Here is a 17,379-nt window from a genome sequence, read left to right as displayed (position 1 = left end):
TGCATAAGAAATGGGAGCCTTTCTGCTCAGCTCTCATTTGTTTTTCTGAAAGCAAGATAGTCAAAAATAGTCCCCGCCCCCAAAAAAGCAGGAGGAATGTGAAAATTTGGTTCGAAATTAGCTAATTTTTAGCAATTGTTGAGGAAGTTGAATCATGCCATAATTTATTAGCCAATATGTGTCCATTTTAATCTCTTTCCAGGATTGCACTTTTCAACCAATATAATGGTGGTTATAAAATTGTTGACAACTTAATACATTCCAAAAAGCAAAAAAGAAAGAAAAAGATAATCTACTTCAAATTAGATTTTTAAAAGATTGTAAGATGAATTTACTCATGTCAAAAAGATCTTTTCCTGGTCTGCTGTCTTTGGTGCTTTCTATTTTTTCAGTAAACAAATGTTCAGCCTCTGTCTGAAGAGCATGTAGAGTTTCCATATTTATATGTCGTGTATTCTCATACATTGGCATCTCCTTTGATGAATCAACATTGGATTTTCCTTCTGGCATACTGTAAATGTCCAAAGACCCTGTGAAAACCAACATATCTTGATTTCAATGGTCATTTTGCTTCAATTCTAGATATTCAATTGTCACTCTTTATCCATTATGTAGAATTCATTCTGCATCATTGTTGACCCCTGAACCATTCCAATATTATTTATTCCTATCCTGTGAACAATCAGGCATGTGCAGTTTTAAAAATGCTTATTTGTTTCAATATTAATTTTATAGCCTTGTTTTTCTCATTTTCATATAGTAAAAGAGCATTATCTGGACACAAAAGCATACAAGTAGATAAGAAAAAAAAGGGAAAATGTTAATAATTCTTGTCCTTTGCAAGTACAGCTAAATTTAATTATTATAAATAACTTAAAGTCAGTTAATAGCAATTCATCTGAAATACACCTGCTGCTTTAGAAGAATACAATAAAAGTGACAGAGATAGGCAGCAGGAAGTTTTTAATTAATTTTGGAATTATTGTTTGCTAAATAAAACTGACTTCAAGTAAACTTAAAGTGGGATTTTTACAACAGAGAAGAACTCTGCTAGGTATATTTGATAGCTAAAGAACCATAGTGTGAAAACAAAATTTAACCAGGATAAAAATAGAAAGCTCTTCTAACACAATATTCTTTAACCTGTCAATTATAAAAGCCTACATTGCTTGGATTCTCACATATATTACACTGATAAATACCTATAAAATACAAGAGTGTAGCTTACCTTGCCTGCTGGGTGCCTGTTGCCGGTCTTCACCGCATACGTTTCTAATGTGCTGGCTCTGGTAGTATGTTTGCTCTTTTCCCAATGCTGAGGCAGACTAAGGCGGTAGTAAAAATATTCTTCATGCAAACATTACTTTTAAAAACTGTAATGCATTATCAGTAGGTCTTTTTTTATGATTGATCCAGGTGCAATTCTACCCAAACCCAGTCTTCGTTCATTCATCATGTATGACACTATGCCTGAGCATGAATGAGTTTGCATAGGAGGATGAGAGTAATGATGACCTTCTGGAAAACTGCATTCTTTTCCTGTTTTATTAACCCCTGTAATTCTAAATGACAAAACTGGTATATTACATCTATAAAAGGAACTCCTCCAGTTGAATCACTCTCTCCTAATGAAAGAAAGAAAGAAAGAAAGAAAGAAAGAAAGAAAGAAAGAAAGAAAGAAAGAAAGAAAGAAAGAGGGAGGGAGGGAGGGAGAAAGGAAGGAAGGAAGGAAGGAAGGAAGGAAGGAAGGAAGGAAGGAAGGAAGGAAGGAAGGAAGGAAGGAAGACTATCTTAGTTAAATTAGGAGAGTGTAATGAACAAAAGTTACCAGAGCAGTGCTTTCCTTTCACAATCTTGTAAACATTAAATATTAAATAAATATTACATATTTCTTTCATTCTATTATTAGATGCAAGATACCAGAACATTTAGAAACTCAGTTAATGTACATTGGAGAAAAACAAAACTAAACCAACGTTAATTTCAAACATGACCAAGTAGGAAAGAGATGTTATCAGGTCATGTTATTATTCTTGAGTTAACTACACCAACATCTCTTTTTGATATATGGCTCACTTATGGAAACAATATAACGTACCATTCTCCTCCTAAATGCTGTCTTTGTGCTACCTATTGCATTTTAAATGAAGACACTACATTTATTAATATCTGCCCAATTAGTAATGCATCTAGGAAAAACAAAGCTCAAATACGCCTTAGACGTACAGTAAACGGGAACTCTAATGAAGATCTTGTTCCCATGAGCATAAGCAGTGGCAATACAGAAATAGAGATTTATGATGGGGCTGTTCTTCTGCATACGATTATACTACCATTTTGAAACGATATTGCAGAACTTCTTTTAGGCAGCTATTTTCAATCCATCTTCAACCTTAATCCATTAAGTGACCTTCATAGGGACTGCTTTGCTTACCTGAGCAGGATCTGAAATAGGGGGGATTTTGACCTTGACTCTTTCGTCCACTAGGTCCCCAGTGGGATGCATTTTGTTTGGGAAATTATTGTAGTAAGGATGTTCTGCCACTTCGCGGTCTTCTTCCATCCACAGTTCATCCAGACTTTGCATCCTGCAGAGAGAGGTTCTGTTAATTGCTTCTTGATTTATCTTCATTTGTTATCATAAGGAAACAATATTTTAATATGGGAATGGTTTATAAACAATTAAGTTGTTTTTATATCACAGAGTATCGGTGGATTGTAAAGTTCATGTTTACTGTAAAAGTCTACCTTTTAATTATTAAGCAATTAGGACTATTTTATTGGGGTACTATGTTTCTCTGATGAATGAAGGCGAATATACGTATCCCAGGACAGAGTTGCAGAATTCAGAGGTTTTGTCTTCCAAGATTTCAGACTCGTACTGGAACCCATCTTCAGGAAACTTCTCTCTAGCAGAAGCCCTGAAGATGGAGCCCATCTTCTCCCTGAAGATGAGCTGTAGTACGAGTCCAAAAGCTCAGAAGACAAAAATCGCTGGTCCCGGTGACCGACCCAGATTGGATCCTATTTTTCTCTAAGTTCATGTCATCCTCCAAAGGACAAACATGAAGTGTGAGAAGGATGCCACTTTCTATCTTCAATAGTATGTTACAGATGGGATATTCTTTATTGGAATCAGGATTTGATGCATTGGGACTAAAAGCTCTACTATGGTACAATTTGAGTCCTCGTTCCTTTAAACAGAATAGAAATAAATAAAGAACTTCTTCACTTTTACTGAAGGCTGCTCCTGCTCCTAGACTATTCAGCCCAACTTCTAGATCTACTTTGATAATTTAATAACAGTTATTCGAAGATAATAATAACAATAGAATTTATCCAGTTTATGAAAACACTGAATCAGAACTCAATGATATACAAATACCACTTTGCCCTGCCTAATTCTCAATAGAAAAGCAGGGCAATTCAACTGTCTAAGATCTTCCGCATAAAGACATTTGCTCTGTCTCCTATCTTATGAACTTATTGTCCCATTAAAAGGTATTCTAATAAACTTTATTGCCCCTTCAGCCTCTTAGATGCAGAAAAATAATCAAAATAATATCACATTGTATTATGTACAGTATAACAAATATATAATATAGTGCAGAGGTAGTCAACCTTGGCTCTTTTATGACTCGTGGACTTCAACTCCCAGAATTCCTGAGCCAGCACAGCTGATATAGACAGTTGTGATGGCACAGTGGATAGAATGCAGGATTGCAGGCTAAGTGCCAAATGCCAGGAATTCGATCCTGACCAGCTCAAGATTGACTCAGCCTTCCATCCTTCCGAGGTTAGTAAAATGAGGACCCAGATTGTTGGGGGCAATATGCTGATTTTTACAAATGCTTAAAGAGGGCTGAAAGTAATATGAAGTAGTATATAAGTCTAAGTACTATTGCTAAATATATAAGATAATGTATCAAAAGAGAATTTCTTCTGGCATGCTACTCAGTTATCATATCTAAACATTCTAGTTAAAACATTTGCAGGTAGATCTAATTAAAACATTTGCAGTTAGATCTAGTATTAAACTTCTTGAGTAAAATAAATCTTTGTATTCCACTAAATGAACAAATCTATGTGTATAAAAATCTCGGTAGTACTACTCACCTGTCTTGAAGTGCTGGAATCTTAGAAGGGCACTGCAAATATTGCTTAAAACGAAGTTCAAATGCTTGCCCTATGGTGCTGATTATATCCTGGGCAAGACCATCACAACATTCAAGAATATGACATGCTGGAAGTGATGAGAAAACAAGACCATTATTCAAATATATATCCAGGACAAATCTGTATTACAGTTTCCAATTTTATTTGCTGAATTTTATAAATATGAAAAAAGTCATCTAAGCAATGTTAATGACATCATACTGGTATTGTTTTAATTCGTGATTGGGAGCACACCAGACTTTGATATACAATGTTTTAAATAAATAAATAAAATTTTATCTGGCCACTAAGCTATCCCTGAAAAGTAAAGCAAAAATTTGAAGATCTGGCTGGAACTATAGGGTGTTTACTCCTAATATAAGTGGTTAACATGTTTCATTTCTTTAATAAAGTTTGATACATCAATTAGTCTTTAAGGTATTTCAAGATCATGTCATAATGCATTTCTAGTCACTTCTTAGCCAAAAAGAGCTCCCAAAGTGGCTTAAGCATCATCAAAAATTCTCTTGCAGCAGTTAACTAGGTGGTTTACTGTTTCTTCAGCTTCTCTGAAAAATCTGATGATCAAAAATTCATACACAAAAGAAAACTAGCCCATCTCTACCTTTGCTGAACTCTGCTACTTCATTTATAAAATGCTGAGAATATTGCCCTTCCTGTTGGAGGGCATAGGTTTTCAGGGACATGGAGCCAATCCAGGAGCATTGCAAATGCTACATATCTAAGTATCCTCAACAAAGTTCTTATGAAAAGCACTTGAGGGAGCAAAGTTATAAAAGTAAGTTCATCTCTCATGCAGATGCAGTGCACTCTGCTGGACTGGCTGCTAAGACAATCATTCTTCTTCCACTGCAAAGAGCCATGGTGCCATAGTGGTTATAATGCAATATTGCAGGCAAATTCTGCCAACTGCTAGCAGTTCGATTCTCTCCAGCTTAAGGTTGACTCAGCCTTCCATCCTTCCGAGGTCAGTAAAATGAGGACGCAGATTGTTGGCAATATGCTGACTCTATAAACTGCTTAAAGAGGCTGTAAAACACTGTGAAGCAGTACATAAGTCTAAGTGCTATTGCTATTGCAACTCTTATTTCTAACATAAAAACATGGGAGAGTCAGTCTCAAATATTTGATTATTTTATTAATTTGGCCCTCATCATTTTGAAGGCAAGAGGTGTTATAAAGGAAACAAATATTCAAACAAATAAATACAAGCAAACTGCTAGCCAAATATTTGCAGGAAGCCATTAGAAATAAAATATGTGGCTCCTTGAAGAGAATCTGAACAATATGTGCTTTCAAAAGGAAGATGAGACTAAAGATAAGACATTCGTTACCTCTGTGATTAACAGGATCCTTAGCTACATATGCAACATAGTCTGTTGTATCCTGTTGGAGGAGGATAGAGAATGAAAAAGTGAAGCATCTGTCATGAATATGAAAGTTGCGCTGAATCAGAGGTCAGTTGAATTTTCATCTGAATCTTTGCAACCTGGTACTTATGTCTGGATCCCATGGTGACAAGTATGTTACAAACATTGATCCAATTAGATTTTAAAACAGATACATTAATCAAGCAGGCATTCTCAACGTCTTGCACAGATTATTTTGTAAAACAACTGAGCAAATATTTAAGTTAGAAAATCAACTGAAAGCTTAATATGCTGTTTTTAAAAACTGAGCTGTATTTTTCAATATACATTAAATGAAGCTGTTACAAAATATGAAATTATTATTGGTAAATCTTGACTAAACGTCATCCATATTGTAAGCCCCACTGAAAATATGTTCATGTATCACAAGCATGTTTAAATAAATTGAAATTTTCTTCGCCTTTCTCCATTACCACTAAGCCACAAGGATGTAACAATGAGCAATTTTTCCCAAGAAAGATAAATAATAAATTGGGCACAATAACCTCTTGCATCAATAGCAAATGGTAGAAAGGAAGAGACTTACCATGTCTATTCCAGATGCAAAAGAAATAGATTGCATATGATGGTTTGCTATAATCTGCAGAGTTAAGAAAATACAATGTGTAAGATACACAGAATGTTAGTTTTCCTTTTTTTTCCCAGCTGTGTTCTTGAGCATGTAAAATCAGAACCCAAATTAGAAATACAAGGGTATCAGTGACAAACTTTGTGCATCTCTACACCTCCATTAGTATATTCAAATGACAATTCTGTAAGATCTTCAAGAGACTTTCAGATGTGAACCTGGAATTTGGCAATGAAAGCTAATGTCTTGCCTTGCCTTGCCTTGCCTTGCCTTCCCAACTTTTTTTAACTTTCATTTTTTATTCCAATATGGCTCTTAATCTACAGAGAGCCTTTCATTATTAGATACTTCCAGAATCAGTGCAAAGAGTTTACAGTCCCAGCTTAATGCCTGTCCCCATGACACTGTTCTTGTCTCATCCCTAGCCATGGTTTACATAGCTGTACCCTATTGTTTTCTATACTGATAAACACCCAGTCCTTTCTCTTTAAACCACCAAAGTAGCATCACAATGCTGTGTAAAATTTGTAACACGGGTCTCTGGCTGAAGTTTTAGAAGTACTAAAAAGCTAAATTATTCTCTTCTTTCATTCCAATATGAGTTCTTTTGTATTTATGGTTTTAAGATCAAGTTCCAAAAAAGGTGTACATATCCATTTCTTTAAAACATTTACATTTCTCTTTTCTAACTGAAAATAAAAAAAACCCTTTAAATATCTAAAGCAGGTCATCTAACAACATACAAAATGAATATACAACTTGAAAATAGCATAACAATAACTATGCAAAGAAATATCTCTGATCATTACCCATTTTACATCTGCAGCGAGTGGAAGCGGTGGTGGTGGGAACTGGAAAATGATCTCAATTAGTGGTGAGTTCAAATGGAAGAAACTACCTCTTGAGTTATACACATCTGTTAATGTACCTGTATTTTTACTGAAACGAATTGGACTATTCAAGTATTAACTTTTGTTTAACAATTGTGAGTATTAAGAACTTTCTCACAATAACCATCAGAGTTTAAAAAGAGAGAATAGGGATGATGAAATACCAACCTGTTTGCAGTCAGGAGTCATCAGATTTAAGCTGCTAGTGGATATATTCAGACTGATGTTCATTCCAGCAAACTGAAGATTGCTCTTCCCCAGGATATTAGAGAGAGCTTTACTTGGTGGCTGGAAAAGTAAAATGCATGTGTTTCAGTACTCTATCCACATTTGATACCCTCTGAATCCTGCTGAATAAATTGTCACCCCTAAAATTTAATAGTCAAGAATGTGACATTTTAATCAACAGTGTGATGATGCTTTAAATACTGATTTAAAAGAAAGAGAAAATACGATAAAGAAGAAAAATGGATCCCATGTTGTACAACTGAGAAATGGAAGAAACAGTTTTAAAATTGGAATAGCAACCTTTTCTGGTGAGACACCACTGTGTGAATGACTGGTGCCCAGTAACCCGGATTGCTGGTGAGAATTTGCAGGATTGCAAATCTTAAACCCTGTTTAAGATTTTTTATTATTGGTTTTCAAAAAGCATTTACAGGTAGTCCTTGACTTACGATTACAACTGAGCCCAAAATTTATGTTGCTAAGCGAGACAATTGTTAAGTGAATTTTGCCCACTTACAACCTTTCTGGCCATGGTTGTTAAATGAATCACGGCGGTTTTAAATTAGTAACTTGGTTGTTAAATGAATCCGGCTTCCCCACTGACTATGCTTGTCAGAAGGTCGCAAAAGGTGATCACATGACCCTGGGACGCTGCAACTGTCGTAAATGTGAGCCAGTGGCCAAGCACCTGACATGTGACTGTGGGGATGTGGCAATGGCTGTCAGTATGAAAAACAGTCACAGGTCACTTTTTTCAGTGCTGTTGTAACTTCGAATGGTCATTAAAGGAGTGGTTATAAATCGAGAACTACTTTTTAGAGAACGCTTTTGTTGACTGAAAACAAATAGGTTTCTGAATAGGCCCTGCATTTTTTATGATCCTAATTGCTAGAGGGTAGGTTAATGATCATATAAATATGTGCACACACAATACACATTAAATGCATCTAAATGTGCATAGATATAAATATGGCCTAGTTAAGGGGTAGGCAACCTTGGCTCTTTTATGACTCGTGCACTTCAATTCCCAGAATTCCTGAGCCAGCCATGCTGGCTCAAGAATTCTGGGAGTTGAAGTCCACGAGTCATAAAAGAACCAAGGTTGCCTACCCCTGGCCTAGTTATTTCAGGGACCATCTATCTCCTGAAGGTTGTATCTGTCCTGTAAAACTGGGTAGAATGTTTAATTAGTGTTCACTTCTTTAACTCACCTTCTAACCAAACCTAACCCATTTCATTTCGTTGTTCTTTCATTCACATTGAGGTGTTTGTGAGTTTTTGACCTAGATTCAAAGCAACTACAGTGTAGGGCAAAACATTATTTCAGTTTAGTGATAAGTAGAGATGAGTTACAAATGACTAGTTCCTACAGTTTCAAACAGTGTGATAACTGCTATGTTGTCCTTAACTAATAAAAGACATTTTTATAACTTCTACCATCCAGGCTATTGACTATAGTAGCAAGCTCAAGAGAATTCTCAACTTTACACTTAATTCTTCAAGAGGGAAGCTATCCCACCAAGTAGATAGGTGAATCCATTCCAAACAGTTGATTTCTCAAAATGTCTGAATTAAACATTATCCAATGATTCCCCCAGGATATCCACAACTATTGTTAGATTAAGTTGTAGACAAGAGATAGGCATGTATCTTTTACATATTTGTAACAATGTAGACAAAACCTCCAGATTATTGTAGATATCACCAAGTATTCAAGATAAATTTGATTTCCTGAAGTTTGTGCACATCCTGTAAAACTGAGCAGAGTTTGCATCCTTTTGGTTCCATCAATTAAAAGTGTCAACTGATGAGGTTCTTGAAATGGACTTTTTTTTGTTTCTGGTTCTGCCCTTTGGTAAGAATATTTCCTCAGAGTTTCACATGGCCTATACTCTGGCCTTATCTAAACTAGCCCTTTAAACCTCATTCTTCTCCAAGGACTACAACTTAGACTGAGTGGCAGATCCCATGTATGATGATTGGATTGCTATACTCTGCTTAATTTTACAGGATGGACACAAACCTCAGGAGATAGATGGTCCCTGAAATAACTAGGCCATATTTATATTTATTACATTTATGTGCATTTAATGTGTATTGTGTGTGCACATATTTATATGATCATTAACCCACCCTGTAGCAATTAGGATCATAAAAAATGCGGTACCTATTCAGAAACCTATTTGTCTTCAGTCAAAAAACGTAATAAGAATGTTAACAAATATAATAAACCACCTTTGTTAAAATAATAAACCAGGAGAAATCTGAAATGCTAGAGATGAAACCTTAATACAAAACATAGATCAATGGAAGAACATTTTGTGAAGAGGAAAGTTCACACATGCTGTGACAATTTTCTATTTCTATTTAGAGCTTTAATACAGCTCTCACTTTACATGTTTAATGTTCCTAACTGCCTCAAGCCCATTGTGCTTAATACAATCTGAACAAGAACAGCAGATAAATAATTATATAGGTATATGTAAATTAGTAGCAATGTTTGAACTGAAGTATCCATGAGTTACTTTATCCATGTAAAGAAAAGTAGGAGCTCTATCATGTCGCAATGCTATGATAGATACACACATTGAATGTAACCTAGCACAACAGTTCTTGATACAAAAATATCATGCCTGTGAAAAGCTAAAAATTACATAGAAAGATACTCTACTTTGTCTTTTTCTTAACGTGGTTCCATCTGCAATAGAGCATTTGGTAAAAAAAGAACTGTGTGTGCTCCGATCTATTAAAATAATACTCTCCTTAGAGCATTAACTAATATTAATCTATAAAATAGGATCAAGAGTAGCTTCGGGATAGATAATTTTATGATAGTCAGGTTAGGACTACCAAGTCTGGGATGCCCCTAGACAGCTGCTAGGTTGTTAAATGGCAAGACTTAAAATTTTCTGTGTCTCTTCACAGTCATCTAGTAGTCATCTGGACTGAAAACCAATTTGGTCTAATGCAGTGTTTCCCAAACTTGACAATTTTAAGGCATGAGGACTTCAACTCCCAGAATTCCACAGCCAGCGTTGCTGGCTGTGGAATTCTGGGAGTTAAAGTCCTCATGCCTTAAAATTGTCAAGTTTGGGAAACACTGGTCTAATGGTTAATCTTTAACTCTGGTTAATTCCGGTTAATACACCGAGCAAGGAACAATAAGATGCAAGTTCCAGTCCTGCTTTAGGTGTAGAACCCAACTACTCTCTTTCAATCTTAGGAAGAAGGCAGTAGCAAGCTACTTCCAAAGATGTTGCCGAGAAAATTGGATAAATTTATCCATGTAGTCACCAGAAGTCAAAATACAAATGTAAATAAAAAGTTAATTCTTCTTCCCCTATCCTGCTTAAGTTCTTATATATGTTTGTACAAAAAAAACTAAACATAAACATACTTAGTGCTTATCAATTATTCGTATCCCATTATCTTGGGTAGAATCAATATAAATTAATAAAGAAACAAGACAGCAGTTCCATCTGATGGTGAAGATGTTCTAGGACTGAAAAGACTCAAGTTCATGTCTGTCCTGATCCACAGAAGCTGACTGGTTAATTTTGGGACATTTTTCATAGATAAAATTGAAGAAGGACATGATGGTTGGACAACAATATAGTGGTAATAAATAAGTAATTAAGATTACTACCTTTCTTCTTTTAAAAGCTCCTTTGGTTCCTGGCACAGCTTCACAAACAAGGCCAATTGCTTCTCTAAAAAAGATGAAATACGATGTCAAAAGCAAATGCTTATGCTATTTTTCTTCATTAATTTTTACGAACAGTGCTTGAAAATCTAAATTGGTTCCTTATGACATTTATGTATATAAGAATCTGCAGAAAAATCTGAAGTTAAATTAGCATTGTATGATATTAGGCAGTTGAAATATTGTATATTTTGACAATTTCATAGATAGCATTAATTGTGCTAATAGGAACAACTGGATGACTCAAACAGCAAATTCTCCTAGAGGAATGTGAGTTAATAGCATAATATATATTTTAATGCATGGATTTTCCTTCTACCTGAAATATATTTGGGGGGTTTCTGGAGTCAATGAGATTGATTTTAGGTTAGATGTAACAGGCACTTCAATACCTAAAACATTTATTATGAAAATTTATTATGAATCAATGCAAATAGTCTGAATAAATACACGGCAAACTCTGCCAACTCTTAATTCTCATTTTCTTGAAGTTTTTGGTTTAAATGAACACTAGCACCAAAACAGATCACAATCCTTCACAGTCAAATCGGGTCAAATAAACTCTTATTCAATATGATGTCAAGGTCATTTGAATGCTCTGCTGCAGAAAAAGACTTCTCAGTATTAACATTTACTTCTGTTTTAGAGTGACTGTTAAGATTATTAGTTGTACGCTGATCTATGATTGAAATAAAATAAAATGAAATATAATGTAAAATAAAATTTTAGTGTTGAATAGCCTTCATAGTTCCATAGACAAAAACGGTTGTTGGTAGTGTGCTATAGACACAGGAAGACTAGGGCTGAGGCAGAACAATCCCTGATGTCGAATGACCACATACAAGAATCAGGAACTCAGCCCTACCTCCCTGAGAAATCATTCTGTTTAGCATGGTTTAGAGAAGATTTCATTACAAGTGTGATGTATCCAAAGCCTTTTTCAGGAGTACAGTTGCTTTTGTGTTTTTCATCTACAATATTGCCAAGACAGTATTTTTTATTACTATCAGGAACTCGTTGGGAAATTCTATGATTGTTGAAAGGCAATATTACATAATACAGAAGAGACTATGTTTCTGGAAACTTGACCGTAAGATATTTAGGGCTTTTAAAATAATTTAGTGCCTGGGAGAAGGCTTAAGAATAGACCAGAAGTCTGTGAAGATGATACATGAGGCAGATTCCCTAAATTGGATTCTGTTTCAGCAGCTGCACAATTGTTGTTTCATAGGGCATGACATAATAGTTGCTAGCATTCTTTCCTTTGCTAGCTGCTCCCTATGCTGAGACTGGAAGTGCAAGGATTCTATAAGAAAGAAAAGAAGAAGAACACTGCATTCTGGGAGTTTTGTTTGTTTGTTTGTTTGTTTGCTGGGCAAAGCAGGAACAAGGTGACTTCTTTATACTCAGCATAGAAAAAATAACAGATAATCAGGAGGAACAATTGGCACCTCTTATCCTTTCTGCCTATGGCAACAAATCAGATGATAAAAATCCAGATTAGCCTAGCAGAAGTAAATTATTGTTTAAAAAAATAGCAAAAGAAAAAGTGGGAAAGACTGAGTGGGTTATAAATAGAAAAATATAAAAAGCAACTTCTTATTCACATTCTCTGAATGCAACAAGATGACTAGCTGACAAAACCTTTATCTGGAAACACCAGATTATCAAAATCTGCTTAAAAGTGCTTTTAAAAAAGTATGGCAAAAATGGGATTAAATGCTGGTTTGCATTTGTTAACACCTTTGAAGCAATGGATAAGCCTTCCTCAAGTTGGTGCTGTCTTCATCTGAAGACCATTGGACTTCTATTTCCTGATTTCCACAGCTGACAAGCATTCCCAGAAGAGAATATGTTAGGGAAAAGAGGTCCCTAATTCTTTTATGAATAAATGTTTATGATACCGTATATCTTGCTTTCTTGATCAAAACTGACCACTTAGCTAGAAAAGGATTTCCAACCAATTACTAATATGGCTATTGGAGCAAAGAAGGTAGAACAATGCACATGTAAGATCTCTCCTTCTTTCTTTCCTTCTTCTTTATCTATCCCTTATATATTATGGCATATGTCTAGCTATTTATTCACATATAATGATGATTTTTAAGACAAGTTCAAACCTAACTTAATGCCCTCAAAATTGGGCTCAAAATATTAAATCAGATATTATTAATAAGCTACTGTAATAAATAATTCTTAAAACTGATTTATTTAGGTAGCATTATGTACTTTTCAATACATAGGAGGGCAATTCAGAAATAAACCTCCATTTGGCTATCAATGACAGACACTCGCAGATACAGAACTTTTGTTATATACATTAGAAAACTACAACATTACTTGACTTTTTGACATAATCTCCATTCAAATTGAGACACTTGTCATAGCGTCTTACAAGGTTTGAAATTCCTTAGTAGTAGTCACTTGGTGCCAAATCTGGGCTACGAGAGGGTGATCAAAAACATCCCAACGGAACTGCTTCAAAAGTTTTTGGGTGCATCTAGCAGTGTGTAGGCGAGCATTATCATGAACCAACATCACACCGGAAGTCAGCATGCCCCGAAGCTTGTTATAGATGGCTTGTCTGAGTTTTCGTAATGTTTCACAGTAGACTTCTGAATTGATGGTCGAACCACACTCCATGAACTTCACTAGCAGAACTCCTTTGGCATCTTCACATTTGGTGGGATTTTCTATGGCACCACTTCTGGTGTGGTGTTGGTTCACGATAATGCTCACTCACACAACGCTAGACGCACCCAAGGACTTTTGAAGCAGTTCCGTTGGGATGTTTTTGATCACCTCACCATAGCACAGATTTGGCATCAAGAGACTATTACTAAGGAATTTAAAACCTTGTAAGATATTATGACAAGTGCCTCAATCTGAATGGCGATTATGTCAGAAAGTAATGTAATGTTGTAGTTTTCTAATGTCTATAATAAAAGTTCTGTATCTGTGAGTGTCTATAATTGATAGCCAAACAGAGATTTATTTCCAAATTGCCCTCGTATATTCACAACGGACCCAGTGTCTGTTATTCAATATTACCATAGTTTCAACTTACTATTTAGGAAACCTATTGTTTTCCCCAAGTGATAGACACAAGGCTTTTCCACAGAAATTATTATATCCTCCAGATTTATAACAGCACATCCTCACTTTCAAATATATATACTCTTGTGGATTTATAGAATCAATCACAGATTTGAAACTATACAGAAATTGTATTGAAAAAATGTTCTGAGAAATGGTGCAAATATATTTTACGTTGAAAACATTGATTCAAAATTTACAGCAGTATGCTTTAAAGATTAGACTCAAACAATATACTAGTTACAATATTTCCTACCTTAAGAAACATTTCACATGACAAAATAGAGTCAAATAAAACAATCTTAACTTGACATACTGTGTTATTTATTTGAAATTTTGTACATAAAGCAGCCTTTTCCAGCTTAGGACATTTTCCCATAGCTCAAATAAAACACTGAGCTGCATTTCACAAAAGCTTATTGCTGTTATTAAATTTGTTAGTCAGCAGAAGAATCCCACCAAACTCCTGTTTTTTTGCAACATAGATTAACACAGCTCTCCTATTATATTTCCTCTGTGAGAAAGCCAAAAAGTAAAGCTGTGCAGGGTATATTCTCCCCACGGCCAATTTCAGTTGCTAGCTCATAGGGTTGATATCCTAATTTTCCACTCAGAAAAGGTTACCATCTGCACTCTTCTCAATATCTCCAAGTGACTGGAAAATCACCTACCAATCACCGCATTTCAGATAGTTAGATCTGTAGGATTAGTCAGAACAACAGTGGACAGGCTCAATGAAGGGATCCTGCAAAGCCATCGCCCTCCATCTCCCTTTCTGTTTCTCTCTGCTGCTTCACTGTGCAACTCTTAAACATGAGCTTAATTCTCTTGGTGCAAAATTCATGTTCAAAAGAATCCCAAACAAGAGATAGAGATAGTGGGCATGAGGTTGTGCTACAAAGTGGCTTGCTTCATCCTTCATCTTTTCCCTACAAACCCCACAACCACTGCTGCTCCACTGCTAGGTCTCTGAGTTGGAGATCAGCTCATAGACCTGGTGAGTACAGAGGAAGCAAGTGTTTGGACTTCCCACTAGCCGAAGTAGAATAGTCCCTGAAGACACTGTCCAAGAATATGTCAATCATTTATAGGCCATATTGTATATCCATAAACAATTAATTTTATATGCTATATGGTATGGCCATAAATAGTTTTATATTTTCAGTATTTTAAGACAGAGCAGATATCTAATAACATTTGTTATGTGTACAAACTTACATATAATTATCAACAGCAGCAGCAGCAGCCTGCACTCTGCACTATTGCTCTTGTCTCCTTCGAGTGAATTGTACCTGATTCAAAATACAGGGATGGGAATGTACGTAGAACATATCATCTTACCTTGTAATCTGTGTTCTAGTATTAAAATCCAGAGATTTCATGGACCGCAAGACCTCTATACATCCCAAATACTACAAAGAGAAAAAAGTCTGTGTATAAGTATAACTGAAATAAACTTTGTCTAGCATAATCCATACTCACACTTTGATAGATGGAGGTTGTCGGTTTTATTTACGGTATATCTCTTTTCCAACAAATAGTCCATCAAAATGGCTTGCTAAGGATGTATAGTAAATCCCAACACCCCCTTTCTTCTTATTATTTTTTTCACCTATATATACAGCAGCAATCCTTTAAAAAAAATTGGAACCCTTTCTGTTTTTTCCTGTTAGGTTAGAAGCCACACAAAAGGCCCTTTCATTAGCATGCGTACACATTTTTAAGCATACTATTATTAGTCTAGGTTGCATAGTTAGTTAATGCAGCAGAAAGTCCCTTATGCTTACAATTTAATTTGATGCTACACATAAGTGCATAATAGCTGTGCAAGAAAAGAATGAGAAAATTTGCATACACAATATCATTTGTGTGTACTGTGTGAAGATATATCCTGTGCCGCACGCACGACCCTCAAATTGTGAAAAGCATCAGAGGCTATGCAGACTGTTTCAGGTTCTTTTCATGAGTGTTTATACACCATCACATGTGCACGAGAATTTAGATTTGACGGTAGAAAGGCTAACTGGCTATTAACAATTCGACAGCTGTGTAGATATATTTAAATTAGACTAAGTGATCATAATAAGGTCTGGCCAATTTCTCCTGTCTTTGCTGGAAAAGAAATAGAAGGCAGCTGTAAATTTCCTGGCCACAAACATCTTTTGCCTGGTCCAGATATTTCAGTCAGTAAACAACTTTGGGCCAGTTGCTGGGATGCTGAATATAGAGGGATAATGGTTGGAATTCAACTTTGCATGCACCAGTTTTCTGCACCAATAAATCTATTGACCATTGGGGGCAATACATGCAGACATAATTGGCAGAGGGACTCAGCACTTTTGTCCTCTTTCTTTGTCTAAAAGACTTGCTTTGTATGTTTTTTTGTAATGGACCTTCTAGGATTATGCTAAAATTTGGGGGGGGTTCATCTCTTCCTTCTCTCTCTGCAACCACCTTTGGTCACCACACTATAAAAAAGATGTTGAGACTCAAGAAAAAGGGCAGAGAAGAGCAACAAAGATGATTAGGGAACTGGAGGCTAAAATATATGAAGAACAGTTACAGGAACTAGGCATGACTAGTCTACTGAAGAGAAAGACCAGGGGAGACATGATAGCAGTGTTCCAGTATTTGAGGGGCTGCCACAAAGAGGAGGAGATCAGCCTATTTTCCAAAACACCTGAAGGCCAGACAAGGAATAATGGATGGAAACTGATCAAGGACAGATTCACCCTAGAAATAAGAAGAAATTTTCTGACCGTGAGAACAATTAACCAATGGAACAGTTTGCCTTCAGAAGTTGTGGGAGGTTCATCACTGGAAGCTTTCGAGAAGAGACTGCCAACTGTCAGAAATAGTGTCGGGTCTCCCGCTTGGGTGGGGGGTTGGACTAGATCTCTGATGGCGAACCTTTTAGAGACCGAGTGCCCAAACTGCAACCCAAAACCCCCAACTTTGTGAGATTTTTTTTCCCCGTAGAAGTTGAAATTGATTGATTGATTGAACCTTTTTTTTTTTTGCACATGGTGGCAGAGGCCTAAAGCGAAAAGGTTTTATAAAACCCAGCTGAAGGCCTAGGACTGGGGCAATGGTGCGCGTGTCCACAGAGAGGGCTATGTGTGCCACCTGTGGCACGCGTGCCATAGGTTCGCCACCATGGGACTATATGATCTACAAGGTCCCTTCCAACTCTGTTATTTTCTTCTTTCATTTCAGACTTCTTTCGCTTCTGACCTGAACCTGTGCAATTTAATGGCTAATCTGACCACTCTTTCCCCATACCAGAGG

At 36.0% G+C, this 17,379-nt stretch overlaps 2 protein-coding genes across 3 annotated transcripts in view; one reads left to right on the top strand and one right to left on the bottom strand.

Moving 5' to 3' along the window:
- Positions 1-17,379, bottom strand: part of SHC3 (SHC adaptor protein 3) — a 39,349-nt gene that overhangs the window by 5,633 nt on the left and 16,337 nt on the right. For both annotated transcript variants that reach the window (XM_039361422.1, XM_039361421.1), the window contains 9 exons: positions 15,433-15,503; positions 10,939-11,002; positions 7,233-7,352; positions 6,133-6,186; positions 5,511-5,562; positions 4,117-4,243; positions 2,435-2,588; positions 1,229-1,325; positions 336-530 (listed from right to left, as the gene is read on the bottom strand). In XM_039361422.1, coding sequence (XP_039217356.1) covers positions 336-530; positions 1,229-1,325; positions 2,435-2,588; positions 4,117-4,243; positions 5,511-5,562; positions 6,133-6,186; positions 7,233-7,352; positions 10,939-11,002; positions 15,433-15,503 — 934 coding nt within the window. The remainder of the gene's footprint in view (positions 1-335; positions 531-1,228; positions 1,326-2,434; positions 2,589-4,116; positions 4,244-5,510; positions 5,563-6,132; positions 6,187-7,232; positions 7,353-10,938; positions 11,003-15,432; positions 15,504-17,379) is intronic.
- The window catches only part of S1PR3 (sphingosine-1-phosphate receptor 3), a 44,497-nt gene that overhangs the window by 24,245 nt on the left and 2,873 nt on the right, over positions 1-17,379 (top strand). The window contains exon 2 of the transcript XR_005558873.1: positions 17,308-17,378. The gene's annotated coding sequence lies outside the window, so the exon portion shown is untranslated. The remainder of the gene's footprint in view (positions 1-17,307; position 17,379) is intronic.

Source organism: Crotalus tigris, unplaced genomic scaffold (genome assembly GCF_016545835.1).
Source record: "Crotalus tigris isolate CLP2741 ecotype Arizona unplaced genomic scaffold, ASM1654583v1 scf7180000019264.1261149, whole genome shotgun sequence".
Lineage (NCBI taxonomy): Eukaryota > Metazoa > Chordata > Lepidosauria > Squamata > Viperidae > Crotalus > Crotalus tigris.
The sequence above is the reverse complement of the archived record's forward strand: the minus strand, read 5'-3'. Positions and strand labels throughout refer to the sequence as shown.